Source organism: Apostichopus japonicus, chromosome 9, assembly GCF_037975245.1.
Source record: "Apostichopus japonicus isolate 1M-3 chromosome 9, ASM3797524v1, whole genome shotgun sequence".
Classification (NCBI taxonomy): Eukaryota; Metazoa; Echinodermata; class Holothuroidea; order Aspidochirotida; family Stichopodidae; genus Apostichopus; species Apostichopus japonicus.
In genome coordinates this window covers 37,218,762-37,233,534 of record NC_092569.1, presented here as the reverse complement: position 1 = coordinate 37,233,534, position 14,773 = coordinate 37,218,762, and the positions used below count along the sequence as shown (strand labels likewise).

The 14,773-nt window shown below is 39.0% G+C and overlaps 2 protein-coding genes across 11 annotated transcripts in view; one reads left to right on the top strand and one right to left on the bottom strand.

The window, feature by feature from the left end:
* LOC139973043 (minor histocompatibility antigen H13-like) overlaps window positions 1-8,054 on the bottom strand; it is a 28,159-nt gene extending 20,105 nt beyond the window's left edge. Inside the window, exons 1-2 of the mRNA XM_071979401.1 lie at window positions 7,825-8,054; window positions 2,305-2,403 (exon numbers count right to left, since the gene is read on the bottom strand). Of these exons, the coding sequence (XP_071835502.1) occupies window positions 2,305-2,403; window positions 7,825-8,028 (303 nt within the window). The 5' untranslated portion in view covers window positions 8,029-8,054. The remainder of the gene's footprint in view (window positions 1-2,304; window positions 2,404-7,824) is intronic.
* A 5,862-nt stretch (window positions 8,055-13,916) lies between these two features.
* Window positions 13,917-14,773, top strand: part of LOC139973478 (sister chromatid cohesion protein DCC1-like) — a 48,360-nt gene continuing 47,503 nt past the window's right edge. For all 10 annotated transcript variants that reach the window (XM_071980192.1, XM_071980191.1, XM_071980189.1 and 7 more), the window contains exon 1: window positions 13,917-14,386. In XM_071980192.1, the coding sequence (XP_071836293.1) occupies window positions 14,352-14,386 (35 nt within the window). In that variant the 5' untranslated portion in view covers window positions 13,917-14,351. The remainder of the gene's footprint in view (window positions 14,387-14,773) is intronic.

The window sequence follows — 14,773 nt, the reverse complement described above, 5'->3', positions numbered from 1 at the left end:
TAATCGCAAGTGGCTCTTTACTTATCGTTAATTCCAAATGCATTCAAATTGCGCGAATCCTGCAATTTCACGGCTAATGCGAACATAATAGATAGTAGTAGTAACAACTGTTCAAGAGCTAAATTGGATATTTATATGGTCTGATCCAATAGACGTGGAGAGCAAGCATAAGCAGCGGCGGCAGTGCGATGTAAGTAGTAATGTTAATTATATGAAGTTATTTACAAGTTAATGGAAGAAACAAAAGCAAATAGAAATTATGAGGAAGGTTTTATACCTTATCTTACACCTACGTATTTGAACATGAAAAAATTGTCAGTAGGGAATATATTTCATTTATTATAGCATCCAATATGTAATTTCTTGAAAACCGTGATACACGAGGGTAAACATTTTTTCTGGGTACCCGGATACCAAACGGGTAACAGCTCTTGGGTACCAGGTTCCCGATTTTTGGACCCGTGTAAACACCACTGTTCATGTCCATTTTATTTGCTTTATACAAATGTAGCTCATGCAGTTGTCTGCCCTAGATTTCCAGTAAAACAACCTAATTTGAAACATGTTTTGGGCCTGGACCAATACAAGCAGTTGTCAACTTTCATGCAGCTTGCTTATCAGCATAATACTTTAACTCTGTGGGAATTCATGTACTGTGGGACCTTGGCATCATCCCAATGTTTTTGTAACATTAACATTTTGTGTTGACCGCTATTTTGATTGGCTAAGACTGTACTTCGTTTGAGACATTTATTTAACACTAATGTATTTAATTGCATCACAGAGGAGCAAACTAAAGCATGGTATCATGGCATCAGGCTGTGGGTAAAGGCTAGCACTATGGTCTGCTGACTAATAAACTACAGCATTTGATGATGACAGTAACAAGCATGACATTGCATGCAGTGTATTTAGAGTTAGGTCATTACCTGGAAGATCACATAGATTCCAAACAGGGTAGCACTGGCAATGATGGGAAACATTGCATGTAGTGTATTTAGGATTAGGTCATTACCTGGAAGATCACATAGATTCCAAACAGGATAGCACTGGCAATGATGGGAAACATTGCATGTAGTGTATTTAGGGTTAGGTCATTACCTGGAAGATCACATAGATTCCAAACAGGGTTGCACTGGCAATGATGGGAAACATTGCATGTAGTGTATTTAGGATTAGGTCATTACCTGGAAGATATCATAGATTCCAAACAGGATAGCACTGGCAATGATGGGAAACATTGCATGTAGTGTATTTAGGGTTAGGTCATTACCTGGAAGATCACATAGATTCCAAACAGGGTTGCACTGGCAATGATGGGAAACATTGCATGTAGTGTATTTAGGATTAGGTCATTACCTGGAAGATATCATAGATTCCAAACAGGATAGCACTGGCAATGATCGGAAACATTGCATGTAGTGTATTTAGGATTAGGTAATTACCTGGAAGATCACATAGATTCCAAACAGGGTTGCACTGGCAATGATGGGAAACATTGCATGTAGTGTATTTAGGATTAGGTCATTACCTGGAAGATATCATAGATTCCAAACAGGATAGCACTGGCAATGATGGGAAACATTGCATGTAGTGTATTTAGGGTTAGGTCATTACCTGGAAGATCACATAGATTCCAAACAGGGTTGCACTGGCAATGATGGGAAACATTGCATGTAGTGTATTTAGGATTAGGTCATTACCTGGAAGATATCATAGATTCCAAACAGGATAGCACTGGCAATGATGGGAAACATTGCATGTAGTGTATTTAGGGTTAGGTCATTACCTGGAAGATCACATAGATTCCAAACAGGGTTGCACTGGCAATGATGGGAAACATTGCATGTAGTGTATTTAGGATTAGGTCATTACCTGGAAGATATCATAGATTCCAAACAGGATAGCACTGGCAATGATCGGAAACATTGCATGTAGTGTATTTAGGATTAGGTAATTACCTGGAAGATCACATAGATTCCAAACAGGATAGCACTGGCAATGATGGGAAACATTGCATGTAGTGTATTTAGGATTAGGTAATTACCTGGAAGATCACATAGATTCCAAACAGGGTAGCACTGGCAATGATCGGAAACATTGCATGTAGTGTATTTAGGGTTAGGTCATTACCTGGAAGATATCATAGATTCCAAACAGGGTTGCACTGGCAATGATGGGAAACATTGCATGTAGTGTATTTAGATTAGGTCATTACCTGGAAGATCACATAGATTCCAAACAGGGTTGCACTGGCAATGATGGGAAACATTGCATGTAGTGTATTTAGGATTAGGTCATTACCTGGAAGATCACATAGATTCCAAACAGGGTAGCACTGGCAATGATCGGAAACATTGCAGCATCCTTGTCAGACATTACCTCTGGCGTATCACCATTATCCTATAATAAAAACAACAGATATGGATTAGCTCAACGGTATACAGAACTTTATTTCACAATTTAAAAACCTACTGTACAGTATTAAAGATTAAAATACTAAATGCACTCTTTGCAATTTCAAATGGCTGTACATAGACACAAGAGCCACAAAGCCAAACACACAACTAATAGAGAATATGCCAACAGCCTGTATGATACATCCAGAATTTATGTTAAAATCACAATTTATCTTCCTTGCACTTTCAAAACATAAACGCACTTTTAGATGAGCTTTTCTGGGTTATATGTTAATTTTTTTAATACTATTGAGTTTTCAAAATAAGTTTTTTTTCTTGCATCAAGATTTATGTCAAATAATGAAGCCAGAATTTATAGGAGTAGTTAGAAGAATAAAGAAGTCCAATTCCAATCTGCTCAGATTGCAAGTATTATATTATACTACAGTAATGTGAAAAGTGTACGGGCAGGTTAGTGAGAGTTTAATCAAATTCATGAATTACTTGCTCATCTTCCACCAGGAGGGTGTCTTCCTTTCATCAGTAGCAATCCTATTTTGTGTAATACCAAATTGTGTTTTATATATTTAATATTCGATTGAATGTTGGCAAAATGTCACTACTGTACAGTTGGTGCTTCCGTTATGGAATATTTAAAGCAGTACTACATTTATAACATTTCAATGGGCTTTATGCAAGCATCTCAATTATAAATATGAAGTCAACACGTGAAGTTCAAGTCCCACCAATTGATAGCTCAATGATCACTGGATATGGGATACCATACGCCAGTATCACAGAATAATCACACATCTATTGGATCTGGGATAACATACTGTACAGCAGTATCACAGAATAATCACACAAGTAATGGATTTGGGATAACACACAGCAGTATCACAGATTAATCACACATCTAATGGATCTGGGATAACACACAGCAATATCACAGAATTATCACACATCTAATGGATCTGGGATAACACACAGCAGTATCACAAAATAAGCACACATCTAAAGGATCTGGGATAACACACAGCAATATCACAAAATAATCACACATCTAAAGGATCTGGGATAACACACAGCAATATCACAGAATTATCACACATCTAATGGATCTGGGATAACACACAGCAGTATCACAGAATAATCACACATCTAAAGGATCTGGTATAACACACAGCAGTATCACAGATTAATCACACATCTAATGGATCTGGTATAACACACAGCAATATCACAGAATAATCACACATCTAAAGGATCTGGGATAACACACAGCAGTATCACAGAATAATCACACATCTAAAGGATCTGGGATAACACACAGCAGTATCACAGATTTACCACACATCTAAAGGATCTGGTATAACACACAGCAATATCACAGAATTATCACACATCTAATGGATCTGGGATAACACACAGCAGTATCACAAAATAAGCACACATCTAATGGATCTGGGATAACACACAGCAATATCACAGAATTATCACACATCTAATGGATCTGGGATAACACACAGCAATATCACAGAATAATCACACATCTAAAGGATCTGAGATAACACACAGCAATATCACAGAATAATCACACATCTAATGGATCAGGGATAACACACAGCAATATCACAGAATAATCACACATCTAAAGGATCTGGTATAACACACAGCAATGACACAGAATAATCACACATCTAATGGATCTGGGATAACACACAGCAATATCACAGATTAACCACACATCTAAAGGATCTGGTATAACACACAGCAGTATCACAGAATAATCACACATCTAAAGGATCTGGTATAACACACAGCAGTATCACAGATTAACCACACATCTAATGGATCTGGTATAACACACAGCAGTATCACAGAATAATCACACATCTAAAGGATCTGGTATAACACACAGCAGTATCACAGATTAACCACACATCTAAAGGATCTGGTATAACACACAGCAATATCACAAAATAATCACACATCAAATGGATCTGGGATAACACACAGCAGTATCACAGATTAACCACACATCTAAAGGATCTGGGATAACACACAGCAATATCACAGAATAATCACACATCTAAAGGATCTGGGATAACACACAGCAGTATCACAGATTAACCACACATCTAAAGGATCTGGGATAACACACAGCAGTATCACAGAATAATCACACATCTAAAGGATCTGGTATAACACACAGCAGTATCACAGAATAACCACACATCTAATGGATCTGGGATAACACACAGCAGTATCACAGATTAACCACACATCTAAAGGATCTGGTATAACACACAGCAATATCACAGAATAATCACACATCTAATGGATCTGGGATAACACACAGCAGTATCACAAAATAATCACACATCTAAAGGATCTGGTATAACACACAGCAGTATCACAGAATAACCACACATCTAAAAGATCTGGTATAACACACAGCAATATCACAGAATAATCACACATCTAATGGATCTGGGATAACACACAGCAATATCACAGAATAATCACACATCTAATGGATCTGGGATAACACACAGCAATATCACAGAATAACCACACATCTAATGGATCTGGGATAACATACAGCAATATCACAGAATAATCACACATCTAAAGGATCTGGTATAACACACAGCAATATCACAGAATAACCACACATCTAATGGATCTGGGATAACACACAGCAATATCACAGAATAATCACACATCTAAAGGATCTGGTATAACACACAGCAATATCACAGAATAACCACACATCTAATGGATCTGGGATAACATACAGCAATATCACAGATTAACCACACATCTAAAGGATCTGGGATAACACACAGCAGTATCACAGAATAATCACACATCTAAAGGATCTGGTATAACACACAGCAGTATCACAGAATAACCACACATTTAATGGATCTGGGATAACACACAGCAGTATCACAGATTAACCACACATCTAAAGGATCTGGTATAACACACAGCAATATCACAGAATAATCACACATCTAATGGATCTGGGATAACACACAGCAGTATCACAAAATAATCACACGTCTAAAGGATCTGGTATAACACACAGCAGTATCACAGAATAACCACACATCTAAAGGATCTGGTATAACACACAGCAATATCACAGAATAATCACACATCTAATGGATCTGGGATAACACACAGCAGTATCACAGATTAACCACACATCTAAAGGATCTGGTATAACACACAGCGATATCACAGAATAACCACACATCTAAAGGATCTGGTATAACACACAGCAATATCACAGAATAATCACACATCTAATGGATCTGGGATAACACACAGCAGTATCACAGATTAACCACACATCTAAAGGATCTGGGATAACACACAGCAATATCACAGAATAACCACACATCTAAAGGATCTGGGATAACACACAGCAATATCAAAGAATAATCACACATCTAAAGGATCTGGGATAACACACAGCAGTATCACAGAATAATCACACATCTAATGGATCTGGGATAACACACAGCAGTATCACAGAATAATCACACATCTAAAGGATCTGGGATAACACACAGCAATATCACAGAATAATCACACATCTAAAGGATCTGGTATAACACACAGCAGTATCACAGAATAATCACACATCTAAAGGATCTGGTATAACACACAGCAATATCACAGAATAATCACACATCTAAAGGATCTGGGATAACACACAGCAATATCACAGAATAATCACACATCTAAAGGATCTGGTATAACACACAGCAGTATCACAGAATAATCACACATCTAAAGGATCTGGTATAACACACAGCAATATCACAGAATAACCACACATCTAATGGATCTGGGATAACACACAGCAATATCACAGAATAATCACACATCTAAAGGATCTGGGATAACACACAGCAGTATCACAGAATAATCACACATCTAAAGGATCTGGTATAACACACAGCAGTATCACAGAATAATCACACATCTAAAGGATCTGGGATAACACACAGCAGTATCACAGAATAATCACACATCTAATGGATCTGGGATAACACACAGCAGTAGATCACAGAATAATCACACATCTAATGGATCTGGGATAACACACAGCAGTATCACAGAATAATCACACATCTAAAGGATCTGGGATAACACACAGCAATATCACAGAATAATCACACATCTAAAGGATCTGGTATAACACACAGCAGTATCACAGAATAATCACACATCTAAAGGATCTGGTATAACACACAGCAATATCACAGAATAACCACACATCTAATGGATCTGGGATAACACACAGCAATATCACAGAATAATCACACATCTAAAGGATCTGGGATAACACACAGCAGTATCACAGAATAATCACACATCTAAAGGATCTGGTATAACACACAGCAGTATCACAGAATAATCACACATCTAAAGGATCTGGGATAACACACAGCAGTATCACAGAATAATCACACATCTAATGGATCTGGGATAACACACAGCAGTAGATCACAGAATAATCACACATCTAATGGATCTGGGATAACACACAGCAGTATCACAGAATAATCACACATCTAAAGGATCTGGGATAACACACAGCAATATCACAGAATAATCACACATCTAAAGGATCTGGTATAACACACAGCAATATCACAGAATAATCACACATCTAAAGGATCTGGTATAACACACAGCAGTATCACAGAATAATCACACAACTAATGGATCTGGGATAACATAATCTTCTTAAACATTTACCCCAGTGAAAATAAAAAGGGATAGAATATTGTTAAGTGCATTTTTCCCATTAACATTATGGAGTGACCCAATCAAATAAATTGGAAATTTAACAAAATAAAACAAACTTATCCTGACCCTTGGGTGGGAAAGCTGCCTGAACACCAGTACAATGCTTAGGCTGCCTGGCTATTATTAATAGTATTGGTAATACTAGTATTAGGCCTAGTCTAGGTACTTATTTAGAATCCGTACCATTCCTAACCCCTAACCATATTCCCTACTTCCTAACCCTACTTCCTAACCCTATTCCCTACTGTACTTCCTAAACCTAATTCCTAGCCCCTCGTAAGCTTTCCCATCCATATGGTACGGATTCTAAAGTTAGGCCCTAGTCTATATGAAGGCCTAATGTACAGTAAGATTTTTTAAAATATCTGTTTGTTTTCTCCTCTGTTGGCCAACTGATGCAACATTTGCCTGTATTGCTACATAGGTTCCAACATTCATTCACTTCAACTAATAATATTAGGAATGATATTATGGAAACTTGTAACAGCTGTTCCAATGGCATGCAGCTTAGGCCTAGACATGCTGAACGGTTATCAGCAATAACATGGTGATTCATGTTAACGCTACTGCTGTTAGGCTAACTACTGTATACCTTCTGTTCCTTGTGAAATTTAACAGATCGGAATGCCCCAAAGAATATAGGAAGTATAGCCATCAGGACTAAACTACCGTACGCAATGGCCATTCCTTCTGGTGTAGATTGTATTTTCGTTCCATTTACGGCACCTTCTGTTTCGTTTAACGTAAGGTTCAATTCAGTTGATCCGGACTGTAGGATTTCTACCTCTTCCGCCATGATGTCAGAGTAGCTGTATGCGTATGTTAGAAACGTGTACGTGTACTAGACCTTACTTTAGGTCGGTGAACCTTTTGTTCAGAGCCGTATATCCGGCTCTGTTTTCGTTCAGCTGTTGTTGTGATGTGAGCGCCCTCTTTTATAATCTCGATCAGTCCAGAGCCAAATAATAAGTTTGGCCAATCCGTGTGGTAAGCAAAATACCCCGCCTAACTTTTAGACAACGGCATAAATTCACGGCAACGTTGTAAAGCATTAGTTCAGAGGGACGGAAGTTGTGAAACAGCAACAAGAACGGAAGATACAACATTTAATTTGACCAGACATTTAAATTGAACGCTGCGTTCAATAAATCAACAGCAAAATATGTTTCAACAGCAACGCAGAAACACGTAGACAATGGCACAAAGTTTAACAGAGTAATAAATTTAACCAAGAGCTTGAACTTAGATAAACGATTTCATTTCGACGAAAGACTGAATTTCAACGACGTTTTTATTTCAGACTACAGAAACCTATTTACAAATGACATCATAAGTTTGAACAACGACAAAATAATAAGAAAACAACACTTTATACATTAGACAATAACAGAAGGTTCCCGGACAACTACGCCCTGGACGAATTCCCCCCGGACGATTACCCCCCCCCCCACAGGACGATACCCCCTCGGACAATTCCCACCCGGACAATTGCCAACCCTGACAATTTCCCCCGGAGAATTCCCACTCCGGACAATTCCCAACCATGACAATTTTACCCCGGACAATCCCCCTCCTCGGAAATTTCGACGATTGATTGACAGCCTATGTAGGCGGGGCTAAAACTATTAGTGCAGTAAAAGTGGGGGGTTAACCTATATACAACTGCAACGGGAGATTTAATTTTTTCATATGGTTATTGTGTCCCACTGAAGCATAGAAATTGTTCGAAGCCCCGCCCACTCATGAATATTCCCTTTCGCATTCCATACGCGCCATATATATTCGAATTGAAGTAATAACGTGCGTACCGAGAAAAAAAATAAGATACTGTTTGATGTTTTTATGTTTTTCGTTATGTTTCAATGTAACACCGGTGTTTATTATGGATGGAATATTTTTTTATGTCCGTTGACTGACAATGACAGTGATAGTTGTTAAAACTAACAAAACGGTGTAAAAACGGTAAAATTTTGATAGTATTATTGAAGAAATAACGATTCTCATTTTAAGAGCTGGACCACATCTAGATATGAGTTGAGTATGCAAACTAAACAGCGATGGTGTCACCGGTGTAAACTGTAGAGTCCGAGGGCAGGAGAAGTGGAGAATTCAAACACACACAAAAAACGGAATAAGAACATGTACACACTCTGAGGATCTGTGAAGCTCTGACTTACTTATACCATACAAACTATAGACCACTGGTCTAGCTATTTACATAACATAAGCATGATAATAATATCCGTTAATAGAAGGAATGAATTGAATACAGTACTATATGTTCACCTGGTCACATATGTAAATTGACATACATATACCAATCATGCAGGACACGCCCATATAGCAGCCGCAAGTCAGGTGGTCCATTTTGGCCCACTATACATAACTCCGAGCTAGGGATTTCATCCTGGAAGTCCCCGGATGCTCAGAATGTTTAGTTCCTTTAGAACTAATTCCCTGTCTTGTGGGGGTATAGCAACTCTGTTGCCCCACATTATGCAACCATGCAGCATGTACACTTAATTCAGATTTCCTACTGAAATATGGTTTTAAAATCCTCTTGATCACATGCAATGTGAAGCCCAACCTGTAAAACACAATTCTTGGGACAAAAGTGGGTCCATGTCTGGTCCACTTCTTTATGTCCCGATGACTGACTGGTCTATCATTTAGGTAATCCATCAGTAAAATGAGATAAGCCGGAATTGAAACATGGGCTGGTTCATCCTTTAGAGGAACCCTTCACAAAGCATCGACATTACAATGCTTTGAACCTGGCTCGTACACAAGCTTATACTTTATAGTTGTATAAGCCGACAAGGTGAGTGAATTATTCTAGCTGCAGCTATTGGTGGCACTGCACGATCCTTCACCATATATACAAACATTTTAGCGGCTGGTGGTCTGTGAGGATTGTGAACTATACCAAACATACTGGTGATATTTCTGAACACCATATATCACACTGAGACCCTCTTTGTCTATTTGAGAATAACCTCTTTCTACCTTAGATAAGGATCGAGATGCGAATTAACAGACAGGTCTTTCTGATCATGCATTTGGCATACGATAACGATGTAACAGAACAGACCCCGCGCGCGCCGTACGTATGGAGACGCATCACATGACAGAATAACTGGTTTTAGTGGGTCGTAATGTACCAAATATCAGCATTCAGTAGAAGTTCCTTGCATTTCTCAAAAACACCTTTTTGTGGAGAGGGTCATTCCCACTAAACACATTGTTGTAGTGAGGGCCATTCCCACTAAACACCTTGTCTTAGAAAACTGTGTAATGGTGCTAGCACGGTAGAAAAGGAAGGTGGAAAACGACCATAGTAGTTTATATACATATCAAAGTAGGCGTTCATATCTGCAGGGAGCTAGCAGCTCCCTGATATCTGTGACACTAGTAGGAGCATGTGCCTCCAGTTTGACTGCTCTTATATTTTCATCTGTTTGTCTGAGACCATTTTCACCAATATACATGACTCAAATATGTAACAATGCTATACGTACATTAAATGCACTGCACTTCTGTGGTTTGAGTCGGATACCATACTCTTCAAATCTTAAGAATGTGTCTAGGTTGCCTGATGTTCAGCTTCTGTCTTTCCTGTTACCAAAATATCATCAAGATATCCAACAATATGAGGGATATCCTGTATCAAACTATCAATAATTCTCTGAAATATCGATGGAGCGGATGCAACACCAAACGGAAGCCTGGTATGTGTTTATGGTAACATATATACTTTTGGGAGTTCTCCTCTAATTATACCTGTTGATAAGCATGGTTTAGATCAAGTTTCGAGAATGTTTTACCTCCTGATAACTGAGCAAACAGATCTTCCACACGCGGTAAAAGGTATACCAGCAGTTTCAGCTGCTACATTTACTGTAGTCTTATAATCTCCACAAATCCTAATGGTTCCATCGGGTTTAAACACTGGACTATTGGGGCAGCCCACCTACAGAATTGGACTGGTTTAATGACCCCAGCATCCTACAAACGTTGCAAATCTTCCTCGACCTTGGGTTTCAAGGCAGATGAGCAGAGAACGGGCCTTGAAGACTGTTGTCTCCTCCTGAATGTGAAGCTCGGCTTTTACTCCCTTTATGGAACCCAGTTCATCTGCAAATACCTTGGTATACTTAGTTACAATGCTATCTATGGACATATAGTTCACATTCCCAACATTCACTTGAATGACTAGTGCTGCAAGTAACTTTCTCCCCAAGAGGTTTGTACGGAAGCGTAGAAGGAACATTGCATTGACGAGTTACCAACTTGACAAAACGACAATTATCTGCAAATTGACGAGTTGACGAGATGGTAACGTGACAAAATTCAGAAAATTGACGTTTTGACGAGATAATGGATCTCGTCAACTCGTCAATTTTCTCAATTTTGTCATCTTGTAAAGATGGTATACGTAGTAAGTGTGCAACTCGTCAATTTGCAGAAAATTGTTGCATTGACGAGATCCGATATCTCGTCAAAACGTCAATTTTCTGAATTTTGTCATTTTGTCGAGATGGTAGTAAGTGTGCATCTCGTCAATTTGCAGAAAATTGATGCATTGACGAGATCCGTTATCTCGTCAACTCGTCAATTTTCTGAATTTTGTCATCTTGTCGAGATGGTAGTAAGTGTGCAACTCGTCAATTTGCAGGAAATTGTTGCATTGACGAGATCCGTTATCTCGTCAATGCATCAATTTTCTGAATTTTGTCATTTTGTCGAGATGGTAGTAAGTGTGCAACTCGTCAATTTGCAGATAATTGTCGTTTTGTCAAGTTGGTAACTCGTCAATGCAATGTCCCTTCTACGCTTCCGTAGGTTTGGGCCTTTACCTGGCAGTATATACAATGGGAGGGTTTTTACTGTACATCTATATACTCGACCATAAGTTGCCCCTGAACAGGTATTTGTTCCCCTGTATACTAGGTACGAAGAATATCTGTACAACGGTTAATTTTCGGTTTATGCCTGGAGGGCCACTGCTGATATGCAGCTTCACTTACCAATACCACCACTGAGAAAGCAACACCTGTATCAACCTCCTTATCATTCAAGGTCAAAACCATCACAAGAAATGGAAACTACGATTGGTTGTTCACCTGAACCAGATGCTACAAAATGAAACATAGTATAAATGTTAGCAGTATCTGAGGTATCGTCCTTTTCGAGAATGTTCGGTTTGGTTGACTTCTGCGTTACATCTATATGCTTCAGCATTTGGTTTTCCCTTGGACTTCGCCTTTTCCTACAAGCCCTTTCTATGTGTCCCTTAGTTTCACGATATCTACAAGTATAGCATCTTCGAACAGACAACTGAGTATATGGGTTGAACCTCTTCATCGGAAACAGGATTTACGACCTCTAAGCTGACTTCTGCTGTTACGTTGCCACTCCAGTTGATGAAGTTATCTCGGGTACAAACGTCTGGAAGGTTGTGATCCGGTAGCACGTTGTAAATCAAATGCGTTTTGGTTAGCAGTTTCACAACCCTGGGCTTTTTCCTAATCAATCTTGAAGGTAATTAAGGCTGGCTCTGACAGCAAAACCCTCTGTTTCGGATGCCACAAACCAGACGATCCCTATCTTCTAATGTTGCGCGGCCATGGGCGGCGATCATGGGGGGGGGGACGGGGGGACATGTCCCCCCAATATTTTAAACAGATCGCCGCCCCTGGTTGCGCCAAACTGACAATGTTCCGCAATATTTCGCAGTTCTGCACCATAATTGGCAAGTCTCAGTGGCGAAGCTAGGGGTATTGGTCAGGGGTGGGGGGGGGGCGAGCCTATCGTCTGTAGGGGCGCTTTCGACACTATCTAAGCGGAGCACCACCACATGTTTGCGCGGAGCGCACAGATTTTTTTTTGAGTAAAGATACTCCCTAGATGGCCGGAAATGACCCTTTCCGGGCCTTGCTAATTTGCAGATAAACGAAGAATAAATAGGTGTCATCGCAATTTTGTCAGAAAATTACACCAACAAAATGTGACAAATGTCAATAGGTATACCTGCGCAATAAAAAAAGTCAATAATCGCGAATAAGTAAAAAGTGGTAAACATCTGAAAAGGGCGCCAGCAGTCAATTTGAGACCGTCGGGGGGGGGGGCATCCGCCCCTCTGACTGTATGGACACTCCGCCACTGGGTAGTCTCGATTCACCATCTTTCTGTAATCAAGAGTTAAATTTGAACCACCTTTGGACAATTGGACTTGGCGGGATGAGTTTATATCGAACGGGTAGATTTAATACGTGCAGGTGAACTTAGTTTCGACAGGGTCAATTCATTTTTGATGATGAAAACATATTTTTGATGGATTAAATTATTTTTCGATGTGATTTAGTAAATTATTTTTGATGGAGTAATTTTTTTTGGATGTAGAAAATTCATTTTTTGATGGACTGAATTTAGTTTTGATGAAGATATTTTTGATGGAGTAAATATATTTTTGATGGAGTAAATTTATTTTTGATGGAGAAAATTTATTTTTTCTCATATTAAATTATTTTTGATGTAATTTATATTTATAAGTTTGTTTTTGCGGTAATGGACGCCCATAAGGATTCACACCAATTACTGTTGTCACTAGTCTGTCACTAGTCGCATCGACGATCAGCAAATTCTCTCATATTTCATGGTTCGTCAGACAAGCAGCTGAAACAAGTTCCAGTTTTTGTAAAATGAACATTGTTATGTATTTTCCTTTTCGAAACTCACAGAATCGCGTATATAATGTGGAACTGTGTATGTCTCCCACTGTACCTACCATATCCGCATGCAATCGTGTGTACACAAAAGTGACGTCATCTATCTGATAGTAAACGCGGGAAATCGGAATAGTATGACTAGACTATGATTCTAAGGCGCAACCTCCTTATGACATTTGCTTGAGTTTGTGAGAAGTAAAGTTAATGACCAATTTCGTGATTCAAGTAGCTAGCTCTAACTAAGCCTAGACTGAGTAGTCAGCGCTTATTTCAATTCACGTAGGTCTTACTAAGCAAGCCTAGCCCAGTCAGTACAAGGCCAAACATTTACTTGTTTGTTACTCACCTATTGCCATTTTTGCGTTGACTATTGTTGGGCTGCGTTAGTGTCATGCAACATAAAATGGAGCCTAATGCCAGAGAAAGGTGGGTTCTAACATAGGCTAGGCCTACAAAAGCACCTACAACTGTCATATGCCTAGGGTAGTCATTCAACTCATTGCTACTAAATTAGGCCTACTAGTATTACTGTAGAACTTGGACCTAGGCTAGTACTACTACTGCTAGGCCTAGTACTAGTACGACCACTAGTTCTAGGCTAGGCCTATAGCCTTAAGTTAGGACAAACGTTTAGTATGAATGAGATACAGTAGGCTACCGTCAGCTAAATTTAGTAAACTAGTTGGAGTCCTAGCCTTAAGTTGTATGTAGTACTACTAGTAGTACTACTGCTAAGCCTAGCAGTTGTGAATGAGTGGAAAGGTTAGCCTGAGAATGTTGTACTTGTAAGTAGTGTGAATGGGAATAAAGGGT